Source organism: Suricata suricatta, chromosome 11, assembly GCF_006229205.1.
Source record: "Suricata suricatta isolate VVHF042 chromosome 11, meerkat_22Aug2017_6uvM2_HiC, whole genome shotgun sequence".
Lineage (NCBI taxonomy): Eukaryota > Metazoa > Chordata > Mammalia > Carnivora > Herpestidae > Suricata > Suricata suricatta.
The window spans coordinates 47,554,511-47,571,193 of NC_043710.1; the positions used below are offsets into that span (position 1 = coordinate 47,554,511).

The following is a 16,683-nucleotide window of genomic DNA, read 5'->3' on the forward strand; positions in this document are numbered from 1 at the left end:
CTTTCAAAAAGCCTTGCTAAGATATGTAAAGCCCATTTCTTACATTTCCACCATGGTAACTCAGGTCTATCATCTTCTTCAACTTGAAGTGTTTCCTTTAAAGAGATATTTATTTAAAAATATATAAATAAAGGGATTGATTTTTAAAAAATAAGTCTCTTTTATTGTTTATTTATTTTGAGAGTTGGGAGAGGGGCAGAAAGAGAGATAGAATCCCAAACAGGTTCCATGATGTCAGAACAGGCCCAGTGTGGGGCTCTAACTCACAAACCATACTATCATGATCTGAGCTGAAATCAAGAGTCAGACACTTAACTGACTGAGCTACCCAGGTGTCCCTAAATTTTCAGTTTTCTAAGTCAAATTTGGGTAAAGTTCTCTAAAAGGTAACATGAAATGTTTCTAAAGTAAAAACAGTGTTACTCATGGTTATTCAGATGTAAATAGTCTAGAGAATTGGAGGTAGTCTTAGAGACTCTTATTTACTCAAGAAAAATGAAAATTTATGATTATAAAAAGATTTCTGTAAGAACATTCATAGCAGTTTCATTTGTCCTACTAAAATTCTGGAACCACTCATGTCCATCAGCTTGTGAATGGATACATAATAGTATATCCACACAACAAAATACTCTTGGCAATAAAAAAGAACCACAATACAACATGAATACATTAAGAAACAAACTACTACCACATAATATGAATATATATCATAAACACATTATACAAAAGAAGACAAATACAAAAAATTACTTTTATTAAGTTCTAGTACAAGCAAAACTAACCTTTATGGTGCTAGAAACAAGACTGGTAATGGTAGGAATGACCAAAACTAACCAGCAGCAAATATTTTAGGTGATTACATGGATACATAGAATGGATAACTCACTGGACTACTTATTTATAGTGCATATTTATAAATTGTACCATAAAAGTACACAGTATACAAATGAAAACTTTTAAAATTCTATTTTGTGGGGCTCCTGGGTATCTCAGTGGGTTGAACAACTGACTCTTGATTTCAGCTTAGGTCATGATCCCAGTGTTGTGGGATTGAGTGCCACGTTGGGCTCCATGCTCAGGCTCCATGTGGAGCCTGCTTAAGATTCATTCTCTCTCTCTCTCTCTCTCCCCCTCTCATATTCTCTAAAATCAAAATGAAAAATAAAAAAATAAAAATTACAGGGGCACCTGGGTGGCTCATGGAGTTAAGCATCTAACTCTTAGGTTTCGGCTCAGATTATATTATGGTTTCTGAGACTGAGTCCTGCATCAGGCTGTGCACTGACAACATGAAACCTTAGGATTCTCTCTCTCCCTCTCTCTGACCATGCTCTATCTCTCAAAATAAATTAAACAAAATTATATTTTGTATCTATTAAATGTGTACAGAAAAATACACACCAAACTAGTTTCTTGCAGAGTTGGAGAAATGTCTTATTTATTTCTTCTACAATGTTTTTCTTTTTAGATAAAAATTTAAGGAATAAACACAAAACAGGAGTTTGGTGTCACTTATGCCACTAGTAAAATTATTTTGGATACATTACATAACCCATCTAGGTCTCTATATAATTTTTATTTATTTTTTTTTTTTGATACAGAGAGGGACAGAGCATGAGAGGGGGAGGGGCAGAGAGAGAAGGAGACACAGAACCTGAAGCAGGCTCTAAGCTCAGAGCTAGCTGTCAGCACAGAGCCCGACGCGGGGCTCGAACCCACGAACGTGAGATCTGACCTGAGCTGAAGTCAGAGGCTTAACTGACTGAGCCACCCAGGCGCCCCTAGGTCTCTATATAAAATGAATTCAGAGGGATTTTTTTGAGAATTAAATAATTTAAGGTATGTAAAAGCACTTAAAATACATTATACATTTGGGTCTTATGATGGATATGTAATGTTCAGCATAGTGACTGTAGTTAACAATACTGTACTGTATACCTGAAGGTTGCTAAGAGAGTAGATCCTTAAAATTCTTATCATAAGAATTTTGTAACGCTGTGAGGTGATGTAATCAGAAGAGCAGACAACTTGTGATCTATATATAAGTACCTAAATATATGAAATAACCCTTTACAACTTTTTACTTAGTATATGCATATATATAAACAAAAAATGGTCTTTTTATCTAGAATAATTTGTGTTATGAATTATATAAACTCTTAATAAATTTATAGGAAAGATCAGTTAAAATTTTCAAAAGATAATTAAATATTTTAGTAATATAAGAACAAAAAGAGACTTACTTACATTAGGTACATCTCTGTTCACAACAGTCTTTAAAATTTCTATCCATTCTGTCAGGTTCTGTTGATTTATCAGTTCCAGTGGTAATGTATACTGAATGAAAATCAAGAAGCAATTATTTAAAAATTCTTAGAAAAGAAAAATCTCACTTCCTTTAGTTCTTCACAAAACCTACAAAAAAGTATTTCATGTAATCCACAATTCTTGTTTAGTTACACAAGCAAATTTCTTATTTGGCTGATCTACAATAGAGAATTGTGGCAATGACAGTAGGCATCCTTGTCATCAAAATTACTGGGAACATAATCTTATTTTCATCATAGGAGTGACATTGTGGATTTCTAATGAATGTCTTTTGTCAAATGAAGAAAATCTCTATTCCAGGACTCTTAAGAGGTTTTTTGAAAGGAGAAATGCTTACTAAATTTGGTCAAATGCTTTATCTGGTATTCTTAAAGATGGTTACAGGTCTTCTTTTTGTCGTATAATGAGTTAATCACAAAAACTGATCTGTTTATCTACTCTGTGTTCCTTGGATAAATCCTCTCTTTAATTGGCTCATAAAATCAATATCCTATTTAGAATTTTAGGATATCCATTTTCACAAGTGAGAAAGGGCTATATTTTGATACCAGGGTGTGCTAGTGTCAAAAAATTAGTTGGGGAGGTAAATATCCTGCCCTATGCCCAAGAACAATTCACAAAAATAACTTGATCTAAAAAAGTTATACTCTTACCAATTAAAAAACAAACAAAAACAGTATGCAGATAGTGTATATCCAAATCACTTTAAAGTGCCCTTTGCTTAAGACTGGGAGATAACAGGTTGTCTCTACAGAGTTAGCAAAGAAATGCAAAATCCAACCAAACAACAGAGTGCTCCAGTTACAATCTTTGTGGAAGTAAAGTGACGGGTTTAGTTAAATGATATTTTAAAAGTTAAGTAAGGGCATGAATTGAACCAAAGACCCTAGTAGATGAGATGAATCCTTCTATGGCTACATGCCACAAAAAGAACCAGACTTTGAACCCTGATGAAAAACTGTTTCATATAAATAATTACATCCCGCTGAGAATATACATACAATCATTTTCTTAGTGGATATCTTTTATCACAGAAAGATTTACAATATGTAAAAATGATGAAGCCCGTTACTGTGTGTCAGTCAAGTCAAGTCGACAGTATTAGTATTTTTATGTTAAGCTTAGGAATAGGTTTTGCAATTACTTGGACAATCTAGGTACATTTGGCATGTTAAGTTCATGCTAGATATAAACTGTAATTTCAGTAGTATAAACTGATTTTCAGACTTATGAATGCTTAAGGCGGAAGGCCGTAAACAGTGTTAGATGGTTTAAGGGGCTTAAGATTGACCAGTTATAATTTAAGATTTATTGGAACTGTTTGTGTATTTAGGGAAGTGTGCTTGGTTAGACCTTTAACTTACAATATTGGCAATTCATATTTGACTAGCAAATGATCCATTTAATCTAGATTTTCAGATGAAACTATTAAGACATGGAAATTCTTTATCCTTTAGTAGCTTTGTCTTTTAATGTATCTTTGTAAAAACTGCTTTATAAAAATTACCTGAACAAGAGCATAGAAGATCTTGAAAATCTGTTTCTGGATAAGGACAGACTGATCAGACTGATCAGAAAGAAGCTGGATAAAACGGTCCTTTAGAACTGGTAGAAAATGCTGCATTGCTGCTACCAATGGGCTCCGTTCCTCTGGTTTCTTGTACCTTTGGGTAGGAATACAAACTAATTCTGTAAGAATTTATTTCATGACTCGATTTATATGTATGAGTTACAAAATTAAACTGCTTATTTGTTCACACAAATATATAAGCAAATACTTCCTAAGCAACTTTAGAGTCCTAGAAAGAAAAAGAAAAACCAACTATAGAACCAAATCACAAGCAAAAGCAACTTAAGAAAAACCTGAAATAATATTTAATATTTTCTGAGCATTCATTATGAAGCCAATAATCTTCAAGGCTCCATTAGTATCCTTACTTTCATAGTTTGCGGAAACTGAGGCACAGAGAAGTATCCTTCCCTGCATACTAATCAAGGTATGAACCTCAGCGGTCAAGATCAAAGATCTGCCCTCTTAACCCCTACAGAGTCTCTATTTGTGAATACTGATACAAGTGAGGGGCTACAATGACTTGACTTTAAATATTAGCAGCTGATGATATAAAATCATATTACCATCCTTGTTATGCTCTTAATCCAAGAGCATTAAGGCAGAAATGGCATCTATAAAGCAGAAAATATTCAACTTATAAAAGTACTCTAAACAGGAAGGTCTTTTGTAACCTATTTGGCAACAAAACCTGATTCAACAGGATTTTTATGACCTTCACTTATCCCAACAGAGTGGATATTCACATATTTTATAGCAGGTATAATAATGTGGGTTTGAAAAAAATAATAGTCAGTGTTTGACTACTGAGTGATGGTTCAATTTCAAAAGAAGTGTTTAACATACATCATGTAAACCTTGTTATCTTTCTAAAATCCAAAAAATCTTGAATTCGGAATCACATTTGGTCAAGGACGTGGGTAAAGAATTGTTGACCTATTTGAGAAATTTCCGCATATAGATTTCTTAGCATTTTAATGGTATTGTTTAAAAAGACCTGTTGGTTTATTTCTTAAAAAACTAAACTATACTTCAATTTTTAAAAAGTGGTCAAATATCCTTCAATGAAAAAAAATTTAAATAACTTAATGGATTAGAAATGTAGGATAGACACCTCAGCTTCCATTATTAAAAAACAGGCAGAAAACTCTGCAAAATACAGACTAGTTGTTAAGTCATTACTCTAAAACATACAATTTATCTTTTTAGATTAATCTAAACCACTTTAAATTGGTGTTCACTACTTGACTCCAGTTTTATCTACTGGTAGCCATTCCTGAAGGAAGAAAATGTATTTAAGAATTGAATATTTGATATTTAAAAGGTAAAAGTAAAAAGGTCAGATTCATTTTTCCCTACAGGATGAAATTAGAACCAAAGTAAACTGTCCACAATAAAAAAACATCAAGACAAATGCTCTCCGTAATAATGATGGAGACTATTAATTAACTGACATTATTTTAAGTACTGTTTTCATGTGCTAAGAAATTACACGCAGCATACATTTTAAAACATTATCTGTACAGTGGATTAAAAAAAAATTTATGAAAGGAAGCCCTTTGCATTCTCCAATCTGATTATATAAACTACAGTAATTATAGAAAACATTTCTTTTTAAAAATAAAAATAGAACTATATTATGGGCTTCTCTCCATTTATCCAACCCAGATGATCACCCACATTAAGAGTGTATGAGTACCCATTTCATATTATACATTCTTCTTTCCTACCTCCCTCTCTATATCAAGGAGAGGACTAGAAGTTAGATGGTACTAGTTGCCAATCTAAGCTAATTGGTATATGAAAATAATTATGGTAGGAAACAAATTACTATCCCATTAAGACCTGAAAGTTCCTGAAAGCATGAAAATATGACACCAATAAAAGCGGACTACCACAGGCTACAATGTGCCAATCTAGTGAGCTATGCTCACCAGAAATCCTAAGTACTAGTCCATCACTTTTTTCTTTAAAAAAAAAAAAAAATCTTCAAAGGAAGATCAGTATCTACAAGAGTCACATCAAAATTCTCCATCATGGCATTCAAAACTCTCTTTAACATGGTCTCAATTACCAGACCAAAATTATCCCCCACCTTCCAATAGAAATTATCCATACCATTTAGTGGTCTCCTCACTACCGACTAAAGACAGTATCTCATTTCCACCTCTGTTCTTTTCATTTTTTGTTCATACTACTCCATATGGTGTAACATGCCTTCCCCTCCAAATGCTCCTTCGGTGCTCCTTCAACTGACAAGCATTTCCTGAGCATCTATGCTCCTGAAGACCACCACAACATCCAATTTCTCCATGAATTTTCTTAGAATTGCTTCAGTCCACACAGATTCCTTGTGAACACCTTCTGCTCCACAATCAACACTGGCAGAAAATGAACTGGATGGAATTTCAATACTGTAGCAGCCTCCTATGTCTCCCATTAAAAAAAAAAATCCCTGTCACACTCTCTCCTGCTAAGATTATAGGACAGGAGAGACTTGAACCTCCTCAATGACAATAACAGATTATTGTTATTCTCTCTCATTTTAGTCACTCACTTACCAGAACTACAACAACTGGCACTCTGACAGAGGTTGGAGCAACAGCTGGAACATTCCTTAGCAGGAAGATGGGTAGCTGGTGGGAACACAAGAAAACACCAGTACCAATGCTGTAAATGGTATTTCTCTCCTGCTCAGAAGAAAAGCAGCAGTTCATCAGCTACTTTGAACTGGGACCCAAAAAGGGTATTGGAGGCTAACCACAAGCCCCAGAATCAGAGGGCTCACAATGGTATCTGTGTAGCTGTGAGGACTGGAAATAAAGCCACCATCATGGTGTTAAGTGTTCCACATGACTTCCTCATAATTTTCTAGTATCAAAACTTTTAAGTGCCTACAAATTTCATTACTTTCACTACACACTTGGAGATAATCCCTTCCACATTTGGCTTACCACTTTTGTGCTACACCTCAACTTCCAAGGTTATATATATTTTTCTCATCCCTAAACCAAGATCTAAAATGATCCCTTGACCTAATACCTTACTGATACTAATTACTTATATGAACTATAAATTGTTCAAATATGCAAATTGAAACAGGATCTCTCAAAATACAATGATTAAAAATAATACGAAATTTCAACATATCCTTCTTAAAGGATTTTATCAAGACCCCAAATTAAGATAAAAAATTCATATAAAGCCACATGTTAAACAAAGAGCTCTAATGCTCAAAGTACTCTGTTACCCTTCATATTTTAAAAAAGCTTATCTATAGTTTAGGCCTTTAATCAGCACAAATTAATGAGCCCAAATTGAGAAATTAAAGATAACTCAGTTTTTGTAGGGAAACAGATAATAAGAAAAAAGGGCATAAGGAGTTTCTTGGTTGAATCAACAGAAGCGATTGTAAAAAATAAGAATGCTATTTCAAAAAGAAAACACTGAATTAAAATCAACATATAATTCACTAATTTTTATATACCAAATGTAATTTTAGATGTTCAAAGACTACCTTAAAATTTCCAGCTTTTCCTACTTCTGAAATCTCTGTAGGAATTGAGAGACACTTACTCATAATTTTTCACAAGCTGATAAAGGCAAAGAAGAATTCCTAGCCAACAAGCACTGTTATCAGACTGAAGATAAAAGCCAATTTTGTCCACAATGGCAGTCCAGCGGCTTGGATAATCGTGTTTGATGATATGGTGAATGCATGTAGTAAGCTGTACCCTGAAAGTAAAAAATAAACAATAAAGAAGAAGAAATGCTACCTAGATAAATTCTGCTCAAAGAAAATGGCTGTTTAGACAAAAATAAGTCACTGAGCAAAATCCACCTGTTCTTAGTGATTTAAAAGAAACCCAACAAATGTTATAAGTACAGGTGATTTGGGGATCCCTGGGTGGCTCAGTAGGTTAAGCATCTGACTTCAGCCCAGGTCATGATCTCACGGCTTATGGGTTCAAGCCCCGTATCAGGCTCTGTGCTAGCAGCTCAGAGCCTGGAGCCTGCTTTGGATTCTGTGGCTCCCCTTCTCTCTGCCCCTCCCCCACGCTATTCTCTCTCAAAAATAAAAAAACATTAAAATTTGTTTTAATGTAGGTGATTTTATTTTTCACCCCATAATACTATCATCAACTGACAAGTTTCATTTAGAACATAGCTATTCTCATTAAAAATTCTGCAAAATCATATAAAAGTAAGAGCTTTTTAAATATCAAGACTACAGGGGCACCTGTGTGGCTCAGTTGGTTAAGCATCCAACTTTAGCTCAGATCACAATCTCACGGCTTGTGAGTTCAAGTCCCACATCAGGCTCTGTGCTGACAACTCAGAGCCTGGAGCCTGGAAACTGCTTCAGATTTTATGTCTCCTTTCTCTGCCCTTCCCTTCTGCTCCTGCTGTCTCTCTCTCTCCTTCCAAAATAAATAAACATTAAAAAATATATATCAAGACTATAAAATATGGGGTACTTGGGTGGCTCGGTCGGTTAAGTGTCCAACTCTTGGTTTCAGCTTGAGTCATGATCTTGCGGTTTCATGAGTTTGAGCTCCACATTGGGCTCTGCACTGGCAGCCATGAACCCTGCTTGCGATTTTCTCTCCCCATCTCTCTCTGTCCCTCCCCCACTTGCATATCTCTCTCTCAAAATAAACTTTAAAAAATCAAATTAAAAAACCAAGACTATAAAATATAAAGTATATGACAGGATTCTAAAGCTTTCTTTTACCCCTATTCATCTGATCATACTATATTTCACAAGTTTTACAAGAAGTTTAAAAGCTTTAGGTTTTTATAAGTGTAAAAATCGCAGTAAGAAAATAAAAAGAAATTTGCCTGTAACAGCATTTGTTAAGTTTACTGCTATAAAAATGACAGGTTTTTAGGGGTTCCTGGGTGGCTCAGTCAGTTAAGCATTTGACTCCTGATTCCAGTTCAGGTCACGATCTCACAGTTACGTGAGATCAAGCCCCAAAACAGCAGAGGCTTGAGATTCTCTCTTTCCCCCACTGCTCCTCTTCCCTGCTTGCACTCTCTCTCTCTTTTTTCCCCTAAAATAAAGTTAAAAAAAAAAAAAAAAAAAGGGTTTTAGGTTCTGAAAAGACTCCCTCCCAAACTCCAAAAATTATATACCTTCAACAATGGGTAATTTTTAAAAATATACATATACCTGATGAGCTCAGGAGAGTGGATAATAGCTTCTACAATATTTTCTCGAATACAATGTCGATCTTCTTCTGGAATAGTATAAGGAGATATATCTCCTGGTGCTGTTTCCCGATCAGGCCAATACTGTGTTATCATATTTTTCAAATAGATAACACCTAAAATGTAGATCATTTGACAAAAGAGTATTTACTGTGAAAGCACTGTGAATATCCCTTATTAAGTGTCCACACCTCAATTTATATCTTTCAGACAAACCACTGTTAGTAAAGCTATCCTTTTTAAAAACAAAATACTGCATTCTATTATTTTAAAAGTTGATCAATAAAATATAAGCTTCTTAGCTACTGTTGTGACCTATAAAGTTATTATTAAGCATATAGCCTTAGAGAACTCTGCAAATAAACACACTATACACACAAAACTGTTAGACTTTTTATATCATATTTATTCCTAATACTTTTTACCTGTTTTCTGCAGGAAAGCTATTTAGCTTAATTTCACCATATTAATTTTCTAAATAAAGCCTCCAAAGATAAAAACCACATACATATACCAATATAGCTTCTATAATGAGTAACACTACTATATACTGAATGTTTGTGGCCCCCCTCAAGTTCACATTGAAATCCTAACCCACTATGTGAGAGCATTAGGGCTGAGGCCCTTTGTAGGTGATTAATGCCTTTAAAAGAGAAACCCTAGAGGTTCTTCCCCTTCCACCATGTGAGGTTCTAAGAACCAGAAAGTGGGTTCTCATCAGACACCAAATCTGCTGGCTTCTTGATCTTAGACTTCTCAGCTTCTAGAATTTTGAGGAATAAACTTCTGTCATGCAGTCTATGGTATTCTGTTACAGCAGCCCAAACTGAGATACACAAAGGGTGCTATTTTTTATCATAGAAAAGTTACAGTATAAAAATCTCTAGTCTATAAATTTAAGCATTTTATTAATATACCACAACCATACTACTTCAAATTCATTTTATTTAATGGAAAAATTTGCTATGTTCAAAAATTACAGATTATTATTTTCTGTTACCAATCATACTGCTATCTTGAGCATTACTAGTTAAGATGAAATGAACTAGGGGTGCCTGGGTAGTTCAGTCAGCCAGTTAAGTGTCCAGCTTTGGCTCAGGTCATGATCTCATGGTTTATGAATTCGAGCCCCGCATCGGGCTGTGTGGACAGCTCAGAGCCTGGAGGCTGCTTTGGATTCTGTGGCTCCCACTCCTCTGCCCCTCCCATGCTCATGCTCTGTCTCTCAATAATAAACATTAAAAATTAAAAAAAAAAAAAGATTCTCACTTTCCCTCTTCCACTCTCCCCCATTCATGCTCTCTCTCTCCCTCTCAAAATAAATGAAGAAACATTAAAAAAAAATGAAATTAACTAGATTGCTAACAATGCTTTTTATCCAATCTTCCCCTTCCCAGGAGAGAACCCTCAATCACAATGTGTAAGATGTATGGGAAAGGGAAATTATTTATAATTAATCAATTACTAAATTCTACAAAACACCAGCTCTTCTGTTTAGTAATTAACTCTTACCTGAAGTTTTATACCTATTTGAATAAGGATAACTGATACATCTATGATTTCTATATTCCATTTTGCTATTCTTAGTAATTAAAATAATATCCCACCTTAGAGTATTGCAAAAGAAATTAAGATTATACATTAAAATGCCCTTCAACAAAGTTTTAAGACAAACTACATTACATCTACAGTACCTGACTCAGAGAACCTGGGTGGCTAAAGTCACTTAGACGTCTGACTTTTGATTTTGGCTCATGTCATGATCTTAAGGTCATGAGACTAAGTCCCAGGTAGGGCTCCATGCTAAGCATGTAGCCTGCTTGGGATTCTCTCTGCCCCTCCCCTACTCTCTCTCCCTCAAAAAAACAATTAAAAAAAAAAAAACACTGACTCAGTATATGTAACATATTTTAGATTACTATTTCCCGAATTTTGATTCTTCAGCTCTAAAACAGAACAAAGATTAAAATTAAGACTTGACACACTCCTATGTCGTCTGCATAGAGCCTCTGAGTATTTCTATCATCTAGCAGTTGCTATCACCATATGTGCTGAAGAGTAGCATTTAATTATTATTTTTTAAAGTTCATTTATTTCTTTTGAGAGAGGAGAGCGTGTGCATGGAGAAGGGGCAGAGAGAGAATCCCAAGCAGACTCTGTACGGTCCCCGACATGGGACTCGATCTCAAGAACTACGTGTGACATCATGACCTGAACCGAAATCAAGAGCCAGATGCTTAAGTGACTGAGCCACCCAGGTGCCCCAGGATCATTCAATTATTACAAGAATGTAACTTTTCAAGTATTAATTATATTTTAAATTTTTGATTAATTCCACAGTTTGGCTTCTTCTAGTTTTGTACAAACGAAACAACTTTCCAGCACAATTTAATTTTGCTAATGCACATAATCAAGTCTCAAAATATTAAGGTCCCTCCTAATTGCCACTTTCAACATCTTAGTAAAAATTTGAGATTTAAAGACAAAGATTCTTATTTAAAAGAATAACCAAAGGGAAAATGACTTCATTAGTAAAAGAGAAAGGACAGTTAAAATAAAGATTTACTGCTGACCAGGGTTGAGTGAAATCACTATATTTTATAGGCATAAAAAAGATTCTATTACTGTGCTACTTATATACCAATATTGTAAAAAATAATAAACTTATACGCATTCATTTATTTTTTTAGTACTTTTGGTGTATCAGGCAATATTTTAGGTACTGGGAATACAACTGTTAATTGCATATGGCACATTATGGTTTTAAAACTAACACTATGTGAAGAAAAGGGAAATGATTACTATTCATTAAACAAAGGAAAAAATTTTTAACAAAATTGATATAGGGAAAAAGAACAGCAAGAAATAATATCAGAACATAACTGGTTTTCCTAGAATGGTGAAATTATTAGTACTTCATATTTCTTATAACAAAATTAATACATCTGCAAATAAATTAAGTAACAGGACACTAAAGATGTGAATTCCATTATTTTGCAGACTAACAGGTAATATCAGAAGTAGTGTACCACATTTTCAGACTATTTGGTATTGAGAAAATTGCTCAATATCTTGTTGAAACTGGAACTAAAAATACAGTAGCCCCCCTCTTATACACAGTTTCACTTTCTGTGGTTTCAGTTTTCCGTGGTCACCCTCGGTCAGGAAGCAGATGATCTTTTCTGACATATTACCAGAAGGTCAACAGTAGCCTAGCATCATGTCAAAATGCCTACATCATTTACTGCACCACATCTCATTGCATAGGCATTTTATCTTTTCACACCATCACAAGGGTGAGTACAGGAAAAGAAGATATTTAGAGAAAGAAAGAGCAACCACATTCACATACCTCTTATTACAGTACATTGTTATAATTGTTCTAATTTTTATTACTGTAGATAATCTCTTACTTGCCTAATTTATAAATTAAACTTCATAATTAGGTGTGTATATATAAGGATAAACGTAGTATATATAGCATTTGGTATAATGCAATTTCCAGCAATAACAGAGGATCTTAAAATGTATTCACCATGGAAAAGGGGGCGGGGGGGAGACTACTGTAGTATTTTTTAAATGACTAAAACAGTAAAGGCAAAAGCTAAAGAAACAACTGCATAAGCAAAGAGGTTTGTATCTTAGAATCCTTTACTAGGCAAAGAAACGTAATAACCAGAATCTTTTAATAAACCCTATAAATTTCTCTTTTTAGCTTCTCTTTTAATTCAACGAAATAACCACGTTCTTTGAACTCTGCCACTGAATACCAAGGCACTAGCTCTTTATAGTAAACACAAGACGCCAAACTGAGTTTCAGGGAAGAAATTCAATGAAGGGCCATCCCAACACACCTCTGTTATTCTACTATGAACCTTTTAAATAAATGATTTACATAAACCAAGAAAATAATTTAGTAACTTGCCTGCCTGTCTCACAGGTAAATCGAGTTGTTCCGACATGGTTATCTGAAGCAGTGTTGAAACAAAATTCAGAGACTTGTGTGCCTACAAACAAAAAACAGGTTTAAATTTCTGCAAATAAATATTCTAGTACTCTATTCTACTATTTGGCACAAAAGGCTACCCACCTGCAAGTTGGTCCCAAGCTTATTTCCCATCACTCATCAACTATGAACTAAAAGAAAAATTTAATAACTCCTAAAATATTTTGGAGGTTTGTATTTGCCTTCCCATTTATCCTCATAGTGTAGCATTCTTAACCTACACTGGCAGCAACAGCTCAAAAACAATATCCTCAGTAATGCCTATTTCCCCAATTCAGTAATAATTTCTCAATAGAGATGTTCTACTGAGTGGCTACACACAAACGAAATCAGTAAAAATTAATAGTCTGGAAAGTGGTTTCCAAGGTGCTAATAATGTTTTATTTCTGAATATGGCTATTTCACAGAATGTGTTCAGTTTGTGAAAATTAATCAACTGTACCTTTATAATGACTATTCTGTATGCATGTTACATTTAAATACAAAATTAAAAACCAACAGCTTTGAACATGTTAAACATAGGATACAAACTATAGGATTATTTTAATACATTTATACATTTATATGAAATTCCAATGCAACATATACAGAAAATAAGGAAATATACCCAAAATGCTACTATAGTTTTATCTCAAGTAGTAGGATGATTAAGGAGTGATTCTTCACACATTTTCTATTTTCCAGTTTATACTACAGACCTTGGTCACTTTCATTAACAGTACAAAAAAGTTACATAAGAGACTCCTAAAGTTGTCATATTTGTTTCTGGTTTTCTAAAAAAGAACTGGGAGCACCTGGGTGGCTCAGTTAAGTGTCCAACTCTTGAATGCAGCTCAAGTCATGACCCCAGTGTCGTGGGATCTGGCCCCCGTGCAAGGCATGGAGCCTGCTTAAAAAATTCTCTCTTCCTCTGCCCCTCACCCCCAACACACACCCCCTCCCTCAAGAAAAAGGGGGAGGATAAGACTACCTTTACCTGAACATTTACAGCAGCATTATTTATTATAGCCCTAAAGTGGAAACAACCCATATGTCTACCAACTGATGAATGGATAAGCAAAATGTGGTTTATCCATACATAATAATAAAATATTATTTGGTAGTAAAAAAAAAAAAAGTACTGATACATGCTATAAACTATGTGAATCTCAAAAATACACTGTGTGAAAGATACCAATACCCCAGGACTGAAAGGTGGCAGGGGCCAGAGGGGGAGATGGGGAGTGACTGCTAACAGAGTTTTTTTTGGAGGGGTGATGAAAATGTTCTAAAGTTTGTGGTGATGGTTGCATAACTGAATACACTAAAAACAATTGAACTGGATACTTTAAGTGGATGAATTCAAGTTATAAAAAAAAAACCTGAACTATGAAAATAAGTGTTTATTTTATTATTCTTTTAAGTTACTTTCCCTTCAAAACACAAGTGAGGAAAAAAAGTGTTACTTTCAGACAACTGAGCTAGATCAAGTGGTAAGAAAAAAAGATGTCTCTGATTGCACAAATAGCACAAACTCAACCTGGGACATTTATATACCTGCCCCCATACAAATTTCCATCCAGCTGAAATCCCTAATGCCTATATTCTCCCAAAGAAGGTAATAAATAGACATAAATACTAAATATCAAACATGAGAGTCTCAAGAAAATTCAGAGCAAAAGTAGATTAGCAATTACCTAGACCTGATTTACAAGATTAAACTGGAAAGAGGGAGCTTACTGAGAAAACAAAAATATTCCAAAGTTAGACTGTGGTGATAGTTGTACAATTTGCTAAATCCACTAAAAATAAAAATCACCGAGTTTCACTCAAAATGGTTGTACTTTACAGCATGTAAATTATAGCTCAATAAAGTTAAAAATGCAGGGGGAAAAAGACCATGGATTGGTACAATTATAAAACAGAGATCAAATAAAGATACACATTAACTGTTCACACAGGAAGCCTATCCTTTTAATTAAGCTCTAGGTTATGTCTACCAAAACTTTCTGGCATTCTTGGGTATACCAAACTATAACATTTACAAGAATTTCTATCACATATTAACTATTACATTTATTATATATTAAAAAGATCTTTTTATTTCATAGTAACTTAACAGTAATTATAAGTAATTTAGAAAACAAATTTAAGTAAAACTATCACTAGCTTCATTCTTTATCACAAAAACCCTTTAAAATCTGAGTACTGGGGTCCGTGGGTGGCTCAGGTAGGTAAGCACCTGATGTGGAGCCAACCTGGGATTCTCTCTTTCCCCCACTCTGTCTGCCCCTCCCCTGTTTGAGTGTGCTGTGTGTCTCTCTCTCAAAATAAATAAATCTAAAAAATAAATAAAACCTGAGTAATTATGGTATCATTCTCAACAGCTTGGCAAACATTGATATGGGCCTCAAGATACTACAATAAATCTTTTGGAGTATGAGTTAGAGATGCTGGCACTAATTATAGGCCCTTCTTCAAGCTCCTGGTTTCCAGCAATTGGAGAACTAGAAGAACTGAAGGAACAAATGGCTCATCATACATCATTAAATAGAGCTACAACTGCTAGTATTAAAGTTTAAAGCTGCTAACCACAACACAAAATTACCTTTCTAGACAACTTCTTACCTTCTCATTGTCATTAACCCAGATAATTCGACATTCACCCTTAATCTATTTTCTTTTTAAATTTTTGGGAGACAGAGAGAGAGACAGCATGAGCAGGGGAGGGTCAGAGAGAGAGGGAGACACAGAATCCGAAGCAGGCTCCAGGCTCTAAGCTAGCTGTCAGCACAGAGCCCAAAGTGGGGCTTGAACCCACAAACCGTGAGATCATGACCCGAGCTGAAGCCAGCCACTTATCCAACTGAGCCACCAGGCGCCCTTCTTAATCCATTTCATCAAAATTCTTCAACAGTCACAACTCCAATTCCATTTCCTTTAACTCCACTCCAACCTACTGGTACTTAAAATGTATCAGAAGCTACAGAGGCAAAGGATCACTATAAAATAGGTTGGGGTATTAATTCTAACTGGACATAAAATTTTGAGTTCGGTCCAAAAGGAGTTAAACCTAGAGAGATGGGTGGGGGATTTTTAAAAAGAAAAGAAGTATGGGTTATATTCAGGAAATTATTAAGAGAATGAAAGACAATAATGAAAGACAAAAATGAATAGGTAAATTGTGACCACATCAAGATCTAGTTAAGTGTGAATTTTTTTTCAAATTTTTACACAACCACATAAGGAAGATAAGGTCTTGAAGCAGTATCAAGAATGTAATTCTAGGATAGATGAATATAAAATATCACAGGTGGAAAGCTATTATTATAACAGGTAATAATAGGCCTGAAAAACTTCTACTCCAGGGGCAGCTTCCCCCACTCCCCCAAATAAGTCTAACTTTACAAAAGGAAAAAATGATTGCACATATCCACATAAACAAATTTCACGAGACCCTATCACCCTTTAGCCTACAGTCTTATTCCAACCCCCTTACTAGCATTCTACTCACTGTATTCAGAAAATTCTTTTCTTTAAGGCTACCAATATATTTTAAAAGCTTTTCCCACCAAAAACAGTC

General features: G+C 34.7%; 1 protein-coding gene across 2 annotated transcripts in view; it reads right to left on the reverse strand.

Moving 5' to 3' along the window:
- Positions 1 to 16,683, reverse strand: part of IPO7 (importin 7) — a 47,776-nt gene that overhangs the window by 23,711 nt on the left and 7,382 nt on the right. For both annotated transcript variants that reach the window (XR_003900373.1, XM_029915418.1), the window contains exons 2-7: positions 13,041 to 13,122; positions 9,078 to 9,231; positions 7,478 to 7,636; positions 3,839 to 3,995; positions 2,251 to 2,340; positions 1 to 95 (exon numbers count right to left, since the gene is read on the reverse strand). Coding sequence is in view for 1 of the 2 variants with exons in the window: in XM_029915418.1 (XP_029771278.1) it covers positions 1 to 95; positions 2,251 to 2,340; positions 3,839 to 3,995; positions 7,478 to 7,636; positions 9,078 to 9,231; positions 13,041 to 13,122 (737 nt within the window). In the remaining variant the exon portion in view is untranslated. The remainder of the gene's footprint in view (positions 96 to 2,250; positions 2,341 to 3,838; positions 3,996 to 7,477; positions 7,637 to 9,077; positions 9,232 to 13,040; positions 13,123 to 16,683) is intronic.